Source organism: Trichoderma virens, assembly GCF_000170995.1.
Source record: "Trichoderma virens Gv29-8 chromosome Unknown TRIVIscaffold_6, whole genome shotgun sequence".
Classification (NCBI taxonomy): domain Eukaryota; kingdom Fungi; phylum Ascomycota; class Sordariomycetes; order Hypocreales; family Hypocreaceae; genus Trichoderma; species Trichoderma virens.
In genome coordinates, this window is record NW_014013743.1 from 1,571,198 (window position 1) to 1,584,287 (window position 13,090).

Here is a 13,090-nt window from a genome sequence, read left to right on the forward strand (position 1 = left end):
GACGCCACTGCTGTGTGAAAAGAGGTTTGAACAAAAGGATTGAGCATCATGGTGTTTGAAGAATGCGGCGTCGAGATAACCAGAAATTTCGCTCGGGTTCTAGGGTAGGGTTGCAGACTGATCAAAAGATGTTGCACAGAACGCTGTGATTTGCTCTACGATGCCACGTACCTGGTTTATCTGTTTCTCACCATTTCATTTCTCACTGTTTTACTTCTCTGTTTCGGCGGCGAAAAGTCTTGTTGCAAAGGGCGATAATTCAATGGAGGTAGGACGGCGCTCTCAAGCCTGGAAATGTGTATGCAGAGGAATTTGATCTTAGAGTCTTGCTGGCCAAAACAGTGTCTCGTACACTCATTGCGGGCAATTAACAGAATATCAGCGGGTCTGAGTAGGCTCCAACGGGCTCTGGCGTTAGTATGCATTCAACCATGATAACCCCTAGCAGGTTCGGATCGTACCTGGTTATGCCATAAAGAGCAATGCCCTCAGGAGATCTGAGGAATCCGAATGCCACCCTGAACAGGATGCAAGTCGTGCTCCATGCACCGAACAACTAGAATGCACTACCGCTACGGAGTAGTCCAGTACGGTATGACAGAACCCTGTGGAGCCGATGTAGCAGCGCATGGATGGGGTCGAGCTTCGCCACCTCCGTTGGATCGGATAGCCGCTTCAGGTTATCCTCGTGGTGAAACAACACTTCTTCTGCCGAATCAGCTTGCTCGTTGGCCAGCGATTCGCAACTCGCACCAAACCGAGCGCCCGTGTGTTGTCAAAATTAGCACAGCACGATGTACTCGTATGCATCAGGTATCACACCACGCAATTTGCCCACGGCACACAGCTTGTACTGTAAGCATTGTTGGTGAAGTCATGTTGGCAATGCAAAGAAGAAACTGTGTTATTCACCAAATGCCATTTGATTCTCGTGGAGCAAATGTCTTCACGCATGCGCTGGGAATAGACTTTGCCTCAGTTATAGGTAGGGAGAAATATATGAGGCCCAGTTGGGCAAGGAATGCTCCAATCACGGAAGTTCATCGCAGCCTTGCTGGTCAGCGCGACGGCACGAAGCAGCAATATTCCAAATTAGGTATCTCGTACGACACGTCGACCTGTAAAAGTAGGTTCCATCTCAGGTGACGGACAGCTTGTGCGCAGAAGGGAAGGCCGACACGGAGAAAAAGGCTGAAGGGGTCTCAGATTAGCACGGCATCCTGGTCCAAGCTTGGAGGAAATCGACGGTAGTGGTACTTGTAGTAGCACATACTACGTACTCGTAGTGTATCCATACAAAATTTTATCCCCGCCGTCAATCGATAGCCAGGTAATAGTTGGTTGTCCAGTACCCAAACGGATTAGTAAAGAGGAACTACAAAGTAGCCTGAAAAGACAGAGCTGCTGGTTCCTGCTGGTTCCTGCTGGTAACCAGGGTCCCATGGTTTTCGGATTGCTGTGAATAGTATTCTCTCGCGGCGTGAAGACACGCGAAGCAAATTCAGGGCAAGCCTTGTCCGCCTCGATTGATTTTCAGAATCGAATGCGAGAGGAGCTTAGGGTTAGCCTCCCATACTCGTAGAGTGAGAACTTACTACTAGCAGTTGCTGGTAAGGAAATTTCTTGCAGAGAGTATTGAGAATCTCGGCGCTGGCGTGGGTGCGGGCCTCTACGGTGGATTCACAAGCGACGATCTCGGAGAGAACCGACAATGTGCAACTGTCGATCCGGAACATGAATATTACTGCCAAAGAGAGGAAATTTGATTGGTACAAGCGAGAGAGCGTCAATGCAACGTTCGCCGCGGGAAAATAACCCACATGTCAAAAGGCTAGAACTCACTGGACCTGAGACCTTGTCAATGACTCTTCCGAGAAAGACGTGGGCGTGTTTGGAAGCTATCTCGGCGGTGTTGGGTTGCCCTTCTCCGTATTCCGTAACGACGAGGTACTGTTATTGACACGGAATCCCTCGGATAAGAATATAGGAGTAGTTGGACAGGATGCTGCTTAGGATTAGCGGTGGTGATGAGCAGGGTAATACATACCTAGACATACCTAGTACACGTACGCTTTAAGATGTAGACGGAAACGCACGGCCTTGGCATTGCCAGCATCCCTGAGGAGCTCGAAATTATTCACAGTACATGCTGCAAATGTCGACCAATCGTTTGGAGATGGACAGATGGACTCATGGCAAAACAGCAATATACTTGGTACCTGCCTTGTCTTTGTCAAACCAGTGCAGCTGAAAGGCAGCGGCTGGAAAGACAGGTTCCAATCTGTCTAATCAAGATACTAGCTTGAGAGTATCCATCGACGGGAAGCTGAAAGCCTGAACCTGACTCAAGCATTTCCGAACATGGCCAAGAAGTCAAGCTAGAAGTGTTGCGGTCATGGGAACCTGTCTTCAAATCAGCTGGAACTCGGCACCGCGCAGCAGGGAGAGAAGAAAATTATGCCACTAGTCTGGCGATAACAGCCAAATGACTTTAGGCAGTAGAGCGGGATACTACTACCTAGTACTCGGTACTCCTTTTCCTCTTTTGGAGGGCTAGGTGATTGCTACGTGGGTGGTTTTGACATATCAAAACGTAGACGGTGTCTTATCATCTGTCATTAATGTTAATACGGAGTTCGGAGATTGTACATACGAGTGTAGCAAGCATTACATACAATGCAGGGCCAGGAGAAAATGTGGTTCTGGGAGTTGACATGACAGAACAAGTATAGAGTGGTTACACTTACGGAGCAATGCGATGAGAAGAGCTGCAAGTGCTCGGCACAGAATGTCCCGTGCTGCGAGCCCAGCCATAATGTGCCAAGCCGTTGCTGGCGTTGTCAATTCCACGCTGTTACCCGACGTGCCGGGCATGGGTTACGTGCAGGTCCCAGCGTGTTGGGCGTTGTAAATTGTTCGCAGACAGGCTTGCCGTGTGGAAACGGGGCCACCAGACGTCGGCTCTGCGTCGCTTGGAGATTTTCGTCCGCCGACAGACAGGGGGGACTCGCCTCTGCTGCTGTGGCATGATTGATTCGACGACAGGGTTTAGAGGCGGAGGCAGTGTTTATGGGGGAAAACTCCCCATGAACAGCGAACAGAGCCTAGCTGGAAAGAAGAGAAGCTGCCAGGCCCGGCTGGCACCGCAAGGCGTGGCGGGACATGGATTGCTTGACATGGCCTAGTAGGCGACAAGTCGTGGTGAAGATGGAGACGAGGCGAGACGAGACGAGTTGACGGTGTCTGCGTTTGGTATAGCGGTTCTACGAAGAGCGAGGAATGCGTGAACTACAGGCAATCTAACACTTGCTTCAGTCAGCTGGTGGTGAAGAGACTCCATAGCCAGAAGCCGTACCTGCGCTACCGCATCGACTAGCAGTCGTAGTCAGGCACAAGTCCGTGGAAGCGGCATGGATGACACGAGTAGAGATCGAGGCCGTGTCTGTGCGGATCTCGGTGGTTTGGATTGGTCTGTGTCAAGATCAGGCGCGCGGGATAAAAATAACAATAAACGGTGGCCACACCAGGAGAAAAAAACGAAAAACGAAAAAAAGGTCTGTGGGAGTTTCATGGAGAAACATGGACAAGGCCAGAAGCAGGGAGAACAGGCGGTAACGTGATGTCGATCGAGGATAGTGTGGGAAAGCGCCGGCGAACCTGAAGCAAAGAAGGAGAAGGCGGCATGGGAACTCTCGACAGGCTGAGGCAAGAAACAGAAAAAAAATGCGCAAGGCCTTGCAAAGTACCATGTAGGTACCTATGTACCTTTTATTTGTGACAGTAACTTGATTGAGTACTCTATTATCATCATCATTAATATTTTTATTGATATTATTTTGTTAATATACTTTTTTTCTTAAGAATAAAATATTCCATCAAATGTTGACAGTTTTTCCACGTAAAAAACATCAGGATCAGGGGTGCTTCAACGGTACGAGCTGGTCAGCCAACCTGGGTTCCTGCAGGAGCTTTAACCTTGTTTGGCATTAGGCTCGCGGGTTAAACTTCTCTGCAAGCTTAGGCGCTGAGGCAAATGGTGGGCAGTGGCCCCAGAAGTGGCCGGGCCTGCAGGTGAGGCTTGAGAGGCGCGCATGAATATTGGCCATTTGAAGGGAGATTGGAAGAGGCGATATGGCACCGTAAATCCGCACGCTACAGGCTGCAGAGTTTGATTGGCTGTGCGAGGAGCAGCGATGGCATTGAATGGCCTTTTTATTAGCATCATTGGATAGGTAGGTACTTGGGTATTAACTACCTAGGTATGTACCTATCATTCATTTAGGCAGTTGTCGTGGTCTCTTTAGAGTACTTCTACTCGTACAGTACCCGTACGAGCAGAGATGAGGCAGGGTATAGGTAGGTACTTTTGATTGTCTTCGTTGAGGCATTGAATCTCGATGTGATTCCGTGTATTCAACACTAACCTATCGTCAACATGACATCGCGCAGTCTTCATGAGCCCACCGGTGGACTGACTGGCGAAAAATCCTCGGGTGCAAAAGCGGTAGAGCCACTGGCCACCCACCTGTAACCTCCACTGCCGTCTGCTACCTTAGCAGCTGAGGTAGGGAGCGGTACCTGAAGCGTCCTGTCTCTAGGGGTCCGTGAACTTGCTTCAGCGACCACTAAATAGCGCCGTGTGCCTGCCAAGAACGCTGTAGCGCGGCCCCTGGGACATGGAGCCGTTTCGGCAGCGAGCCATCCATGCGCCCCTGGGGGTTCTTGGCACGCATGAGCAGAGACGCGCGCGTACTGTATCGAGCAAGTACCTGGGCCGTGTTTAGCCTGCGTCCAAGTACCTGGCCTCTACCTGTGCCCCAAGTCCACATGGCCAAGCCGCCACACAATTCGCCGGACTAGTGCCAAAACTCCAAGGCTTTTGCGGCTTCGAGCATCGTCATGCCAGAAGCCGTTTCTGACTGGTTCTCGTACTGCTACCTCTTGTCCAGCTTCTCCGTGTGGCCCATCTCAAGTACCGCGCGTTATCATGCGTTGCCCCATTCCCTCCATGTTCCACCACGTTCTCCCACGAGCCGCTATGGGCTGATACTTTGTCCCCAATGCGCCGGCCCGGTACCAGTACCTTCTGACTCGAGATTGCCTCGACCTTGTTCCCGGCGCCTCATCATGGGTCTCTGTCTTGATTTGGCCTTTCCCACAGGCTGTGGGGAGATGCTGCGAAGGGAACAGGGGTCGAGGCTTTGCGCCTGCTCAAGCGCCCAGGCAAGACAACGTGTGAGCGGCTCACCTCCAACCAAGGCGTCCGGCCTTTGGGTATATAGATCTGCCTCTAGTCCGTCCATCTCCTCCTCCTCTCTCTTGATTCTGGAGATTCAAACAGTCCTTGTGTGGTTATTTTTTCCTTTTTCTTTTTTTCTTTCTCTCTTCCTAATCAACAAGTCTCTCATTACTGGATCAAAGTCATTCGTTTTCTTTGAATCCCCCAAACAACTACTATCAAGTCCATATCGATATCTATATTCTTGATTCATATTTTACATACGCTTGATTGCGATCAACTGTCGTTTCACACTCACTATCGTTTCGAACTTGTTTCATCATGAAGACTGCCGCCTTTGCTCTCCTGGCTGCCGCCAGCGTTGAGCAGGTTGCTGCCACTGTGAGTTCAACGCCTTCTTCCATCTCTATCATTATCATTTGATATATATGAGCTTCAATGGCTAACCTCCTCGTCCAGTACTCTCTTGGTAGCTCCTGGACCAACGCCAAGCCCTACAGCTGCCCCGGCAACACCAATAACAACTGCAACACCCAGCAGCACAACGGCTGGGACTTCAGCGACGTTCCCACTGGCGTTATTGGACACTATGGCGGATTCGACTTCAGCGGCTGGTCTTGTGAGAACGACTTCAGCAAGCGTGACAGCCTCCTGAGCGCTCGTACTTTTGGTGCTACCGGCCGCTCCATCTCTGGCAAGTGCACGGGCGACAAGAACACCACCCCTTGCATCTCTGCCAGCGCTGGCAACGACCACTTCTCCGTCGATACCTTCTCCGTCTCTGTCGAGTTTGATACTCGCATGGAGTTCCACTACGAGATGCCCGACGGCTCTACCTGCAAGCACTCTGCTCAGTGCTCGTCCCAAGGAACCTCCGTCAAGAACACCCAGTGCGGTGGTGCCAAGAAGGTCTGGATCGTCTACCCTGGCGGTGGTAACGGTGGCAAGAAGTCAACTTGCGGTACCAAGGTTCACCACATCTCTTGGGACTGTGGCAACAACGCTCCCCCATCCAAGCCCACTCAGCCTGTCTACACTCCTCCTGGCGGCGGCCACCACACCAAGCCTTCTTACTCTCAGCCTGTCTACACTCCTCCTGGCGGCGGTCACCACACCAAGTCTCACACCAAGCCTGGCTACACTCCTCCTGCTGGCGAGACCACCACTGCTCCCGTCGATACCTACACTGCCCCTGCTGTGACCACCACTGCCCCCGGCGAGACCTACACTGCTCCCGCTGGCGAGACCACCACCGGCCCTGCTGGTGCTGAGACTACCACCGCCCCTGGCGAGACCTACACTGCTCCTGCTGGTGAGACTACCACCGGCCCTGCTGGTGCCGAGACCACCACTGCTCCCGGCGAGACCTACACTGCTCCCGCTGGTGAGACGACTACTGGCCCTGCCGGTGCTGAGACCACCACCGCTCCCGCTGGTGCTGAGACCACTACCGCTCCTGCTGGCGAGACCACCACCGCTCCCGCTGGTGCCGAGACTACCACTGCTCCCTATGGCGGCGTTCCCACTAACACTGCCACCACTGATGTTGTCGTGAGCACCTCTGTCATCACTGCTCCTGGCGGCGAGACCACTGCCCCTGCTGGTGAGACTACCACTGGCCCTGCTGGCGCCGAGACCACCACTGCTCCTGCTGGCGAGACCACCACTGCTCCCGCTGGTGCTGAGACCACTACCGCCCCTGCTGGCGAGACCACCACTGCTCCCGCTGGCCAGACCTACCCTGTCCCTGGTGAGACCACCACTGCTCCCGCTGGTGCCGAGACTACTGCTCCTGCTACCACTGGTGGCTCTGACGCCGTCACCACCGGCCCTGGTGCTCCCTACACCACCGTCTACCAGACCACCTCGACCGTCTTCACCACCTCTGTCCACACCATCACCAGCTGTGCTCCTGAGGTGACCAACTGCCCGGCCAGGACCGACAAGCCCGTCGTCACCACCGTCACCGTTGCCGTCAGCACCACCATCTGCCCCGTCACTGCCACCATCACCCCCGGTGTTCCTCTGCCCACTTCCGAGGCTGCTGCCCCTACCGGCTCCGGCTCCTCTCCTTCTGAGCCTCTTCCTTGCCCCGATGTCCTGCCCAAGTGCATCAACACCTGGCTGACTCTGGTCCCCAACTGCAAGGACAACACCGACGCCGCCTGCTACTGCCCCAGCAAGGACCTCGTCCAGCAGGTCTTCCAGTGCATCTACTCCAACGGAAACAACGACGACGACGTCGCGGCCGCCATCACCTTCTTCCAGGGTGTCTGCGCTGGCTATGCCGGTTCCAACCCTGCCGTTGCCACTGGTGCTGCCCCCATCACCTCCATCATCACCGTGACTGGCACTCCCTATGCTGCTCCTTCTCAGTACACCACTGTTGTTGTTGAGACCACCGTCACTGAGCCTTGCGTCTCCGAGGGCACCACCGTCCCCGGCAGCAGCACCACCGTCTACGTCTCGACCGCCATCACCGTCCCCCAGGTCAGCATCACTGCTGCTCCCGTCACCGCTGTGCCCACCTACGTTGCTCCCGTTGAGACCGCTCCCGCTTCGGAGCCCACTCAGGTTGTTCCTCCTGTTGCCGCTCCTCCTGCCCCTATCGGCACCGCCACTGGCACTGGAGCCTTCCCCGGCAGCACCGGCTTCCCCGTTGTTGGCGCTGCTGGCCGTGTTGGCGCTGGCATGAGCCTGGGTCTCGCCGTCATGGCCGCTGTCTTTGCTCTGTAAAGCAGCCCCTTGAGCGGAGTTTAGACGCGCGTGTAATCAGCTGTTTCATTTGATTCGTTTTTGGGATCTTTTTGCTTTTTGTTCAGTGCCTCTGGGAGGGCGCGCGCAGTATTTATTATTTGAAGTGGTTAGAAGGGGGAATGTATGTGTACACGGACAGGACCTGACTAGCGGAAAAATGACCCTCATACAGTAGGGCAATATCATTCTTACGATCCTTACGAGCACATAGCCAGAACGGCTGGGGGTGCCTCTCTTTCTGGTCCTTTACCAAGGGCAAGGAGGAGAGGAGGATCCTTGGATCAAATGGCTCCCGCGCAACGCAATGCAATGCACGGAGAGCCATTATACGCCCGCTGGACTGGCTGATGTGGTAACTTAATATTAATATCGATATGAGATTCATCTGCCATTTGGCTGTTGCCAAGGCTATGGACGTTTTGGAAAAAAAGGTTGACTCTTTTTTTTTTTTATTTGTTTTTCTTTTTATGCGAGTGAAAATTTTTGCGTGATGGCTGCTTTTTTTGCATATGTAGTAGTAATGGTGCTCATGCATCTTGAGTGAAAAATAGAATCATTATTACCATAATTCTCTTGCTGCTCTTTCGTGAAATGCTTCTCTTAATGGTTTCTGCTACTATCGCTACATTCTGCTACTGTCTGCTACTATCGCTACATTCTGCTACTATCGCTACATTCTGCTACTATCGCTACATTCTGCTACTATTGCTACATTCTGCTACTATCACTACTATCTATATATTACTTTAATATCTACTATGATTACTACCCAGGCTGCTTTTAATTTAGGAACCTAAAAGTCAAAGAGATCGTCGACTTTATTAGTGTTGAGAATGTGGATAAATTCTTAAAGGAGCTCACACCCCTTACGCAACAATCTACGCCACAAGGCCGCCTCCGGAGCTCGTTTATTACTGAAGAGGAAGAAGCCACTGCTACTCCATTACCAGTGCAACGGAAGCTTTTTCCCGTTGCTACTACAACGGCAAAGAGAAAGCAATCACGACTTCTTCAAGAACTTGAGGAAGAGTCCGAGTCAGAGAAGGAAGAGGCCGGGCGGGTAAAAGGCAAGGCCCGTGAACAAGCTGAGCTCCCATACGTAATCAGTGACGAATGGAATATTGGAGGGAAAACTGTGACCGCCTTTGTGCTCTACGCCGGAAACCAAGCCATACCGGTGCTCAACGTGGAAGTCGCAGCTCTCCTTGGGAAGTTCCATGAGTCAGTGATCCACGAAAGCAAGACTAATGTCTCGCTTTCTACATCTATGTCTCTACTGGACATTCCCACCAACACCGTCCTACGAATGGAGCCAATGGTGATGTGTCTCACCGGTGAAGGCGCGGAAAAATCCCTAGAGAACACGGGTAAGTGCAACCAGTTGCAGAACCGCTCGGCCCTGAAGAAACTCGTCAGGGCCGCCGCCAAGCTGCACGACACTCACGGCTATCTGCAAACCAGTCACTGCATGCCACTGCTTTTCCACCAGACTGGGCTCCCAACATACGTCCCGTGCAGATATATCGCCAGCAAGCTTACGCAACAAGGCGAGGCGGCATTCAATGCGCCAACCGACGGAGAAGTTCCTTGCCACCGCTTCACCAGCAAGAGCAAGTCGAAAGCCGCCGCTAAGGAAGACGATGACGATGACGACGACGACGCAGCGGACGCGGCGAACGCTAGATAATAATTGGCCTGATAGCTTTCCCCGCGCATACTCCCACCGAGAACCAGAGGAGGGCATGGAGAAACGGGCCCTGCAGCACCGACGGCGCATATCTTTTGGAAGGGGGATATTGATATGCAATGGATTTTGCCGGCCGGACATCCTCAGCAAGAAACAGGGAATTTTCTGTGGTTTCCTTAGGTTTTACCCGCTGGAAATCCAACGTCTTTCCAGGAGATCTCCTGAAGAATTCCCAAGGACTTCCCTGGAGGAAATCCTTGTCGGAAATCCTTGCTCTTTTTCACAGAATTTCCATATATTTCACAAAGATTTCCCAGAGACGGGAATCTCTGGGTAATTTAGAGGAAAACACAGGGGTAGTAAAGGAATTCCTCCTATGTAAAAAAAGAATAGGCCTTGATATTATCATCGGACTCCATATATAGAACGCGCGCTTAATGCCTAAAAGAAGAAGAACCATATACATTTAACGCGTCTTTTCTAAAAAAAAAAAAAAAATCTAAAGAAACCAGTATTCATCATTACATTGCGTACCTTGCCGTTTCCCGTCTTATAGCTTTGCGCCATTGGCCTGTCTGGCCTTCTTTTCCTTATCTCTTAGCAAGCGCCTCAGGATCTTACCGCTCGGGCTCTTGGGAATGGCATCGATGAACTCGATTCCGCCGGCGAGCCACTTGTGCTTGGCCTTGTGGTCCTTGACGTGCTTGTGGATGGCGGCCTCAATGTCCTTGTCAGACTTGTCGGCGCAGTCGGAGGCGGATTTGGTGACATAGGCTTTAGGCACCTCGCCAGCGTAGGAGTCGGGAATGGGGATGACGGCGCAGTCGGAAACGTATGGATGGCTGAGGAGATGGGCTTCGAGTTCAGCGGGTGCGACTTGGTGGCCCTAGTTTAAATTCTTGTCAGCCGAATTCAAGAGATGAGAATACTGAGCGCCTGTATTAGTTCCGCCACCGTCAGCTTACCTTGGTCTTGATTAGCTCCTTGATGCGGTCTACGACAATTATGTGCTCATGGCCTTGGGCCGACTTCCGGACAATAACTTCGTCACCAGTTCGTAGCCATCGGCCGTCGTGGTGGTGGACAAATGTCTCGGCATTGGCCTTTTCGTTGTTCAGGTACCCCAGCACAACGGCGGGAGATTGAACCAACAGCTCGCCCGGAGTGTCGTATTCCGTCACTTCCTTGCCTTCGAGATTGATAATCTTTGCCTTCTTTCCCGGCAAAAGAGAGCCAGAAGAGCCAAAGAGTACGTCCAGCTCGTTCGTTGAAGTGACGGTGGGCGAGCATTCCGTCATGCCGTAGCCTTGCCCGATGCGCCACTTGGGAAACATCTTGGTCAGCGCCTCGACGACTTCTGGGCCTAGCGGAGCTGCGCCGCAGTAGACGTAGCGTACGCTGTCGAGGTTGTATTTGGCAGCTTTGTCGGGATTGCCGATGATCTGGATGAGCATGGGCGGGACAACGAACAGCTGTTCAATCTTGAAGCGCTGGACAGCATCGAGAAGCTCGTGGAAGTTGTATCTTGGCAGCACGATGTTTTCGTCGCCGCGGTACTGGCTGAGAGTGGAAACGAGAACGAGAGCATAGATGTGCGAGAAGGGAAGGACGCCGAGCAAAACTTGCGATTCAATGCCGAGCTCTTTGCGGGGGACGCTGTCCATGGCATAGACCTGGAGGACGTTGGCGATGACGTTGCGGTGGGAGACCATGACGGCTTTCTTCAGGTTGTCAAAGTCATGTCAGCATTGCCCACAAGGGTTCAGGAACAAAACACGGGGCCAAGAGAAATCAAAACTTTAATCACTGGTCATCTCTCACTTACCGGCAGGCCAGAAGTACCGCTAGAGTAACACAGATAAGCCGTCTGCCTGGCTCCCTGTCCCTTGACCCAGTTCAAAGGCTTCAGTGGTGGCAGACTCTTGCCCTCGGCCACCAAGTCGTCAATGGTCACATACGAAGGGGGATTGTCGAATCCTGCAGTGCGCAGTATGTAGATGCGATCCTTGGGAATTCCCACGGCAGTAGCTGCCTTTAGAGCATTGTCGAGGAGAGGAGGGCATGTAAAGACGGCCTTGGCTCCTGACGTGCGGAGCTGGTGCTCGAGCTCTTGTATCGAGTATGCGGCGCTTGCTGGCGTGACAATGCCGGAGAGGCGGTGGACGGCATGGGTGAATGGGACATAGTCGATCTGCGACAAAGAGAAGCAACGACCTCGTTAGACGTGCCATTGAACATTCGGAGTGGTTTCGGACAAGACGGTGGGGGAGGGAGTTGTGTCTAGTGCTGAGGTTGCTCGACTATAGCGTACCGTGTTGACCGAGTACAATGCGACAACCCTTTCCCACTCTGTCTCCTCGTGAGGGTTGAACCCCAATCGCTTGCCTATTGCACGAGCCATGAAGTCTGTCCGCTCGGCTACCTGCGCAGCATCATATGTCGTGCCAGTGATACCGCATGTGTACGGGTTTCTGGCTTTGGCCAGCGGATACCGGCCGTGCTGCTCATTTCGGATGAACTCTTCGATCGTGATGGAATCCGGAGGATCTGTGTCGCAAGTTTGGCTGTCAGTCAGGAAAATTAGAAGGGCGCATCTGTGTAGGGCGCATGCATACCTGGCAACTGGGGAAGATACGAGGGAGGTGTGAAGACCATGGCGAATTTGCCCACGAGACTTTGCCAGACTTTGAAGAGATGCGGAAAACGAAAGGGCGAGCAGTGGATGGAAGCAGAAACGAGAGGAATGGGCGAGAGAAACGAGGGAGGGAGCGCAACGGCGCGGGCTAAGGCAAGAGATATATTGCCTTGTCCATGACAACCTAGGCACTGGATGAAAGGACCAAGGTAGATCGGAGTGGAGGTGACAGAACCTCGGGAGGCGGTATCGGCTAATAAAGACGGGATGTTGTTAGTGCTATATTTACAGCACTGCACTGCTCCGAGACAAAATGGCTGCTACATCAAATGGTTTTCCTAGTGTTGTCAAGATGCAAACGCTTAGGACCCCCTCTCAAGTTGCATATTCTTCAACGTATTGCAGGCGATTCCAATAATCAATTTATCCTTCTTTAATATTCTCATCACTCGATCAATCCAAATACCACGACAGCAACAACCGAAACGAGCCACAGAATGACGCGATTCCCCAAGTCTCCACATCGTAGTCTACAATGAAGCTACTGAATGGTTCCCCCAGCCTAATCCTTACAGCAGGCTGGAGTAGGTGGTCTATATTCCGGCCTACCCCAGACTACTCCGTAGATTACTGGTAAGCTAAGCTCCGAGGCCTGTCATACTGCAGCAGTCCCATTGGCCTATTGGGCGAAGACAAGCTCAACCACCCAATCTGACTCGCCGTGAAATAGGTGCCCCGAAGGTCCGAGAGTCCGAGGGTGCGGAAGATAGAA

General features: G+C 52.6%; 3 protein-coding genes across 3 annotated transcripts; 2 read left to right on the forward strand and 1 right to left on the reverse strand.

The window, feature by feature from the left end:
• Positions 1-561: 561 nt before the first annotated feature.
• On the forward strand, positions 562-1,766 carry TRIVIDRAFT_60563 (uncharacterized protein; the record flags this gene model as incomplete). Its single annotated transcript, XM_014101329.1, has 4 exons — positions 562-767; positions 814-855; positions 1,011-1,126; positions 1,630-1,766. 4 exons carry the CDS (start codon positions 562-564, stop codon positions 1,764-1,766), a joined length of 501 nt encoding a protein of 166 aa, XP_013956804.1.
• Positions 1,767-5,560: 3,794 nt separating this feature from the next.
• TRIVIDRAFT_212924 (uncharacterized protein) lies at positions 5,561-7,975 on the forward strand (the record flags this gene model as incomplete). The annotated part of the gene is made up of 2 exons (XM_014101330.1): positions 5,561-5,620; positions 5,879-7,975. The coding sequence occupies 2 exons, from the start codon at positions 5,561-5,563 to the stop codon at positions 7,973-7,975; spliced, it is 2,157 nt and encodes a 718-aa protein (XP_013956805.1).
• A 2,258-nt stretch (positions 7,976-10,233) lies between these two features.
• TRIVIDRAFT_28529 (uncharacterized protein) lies at positions 10,234-12,338 on the reverse strand (the record flags this gene model as incomplete). Its single annotated transcript, XM_014101331.1, has 5 exons — positions 10,234-10,569; positions 10,649-11,404; positions 11,509-11,874; positions 11,995-12,230; positions 12,299-12,338. 5 exons carry the CDS (start codon positions 12,336-12,338, stop codon positions 10,234-10,236), a joined length of 1,734 nt encoding a protein of 577 aa, XP_013956806.1.
• Between the last annotated feature and the right edge of the window lie 752 nt (positions 12,339-13,090).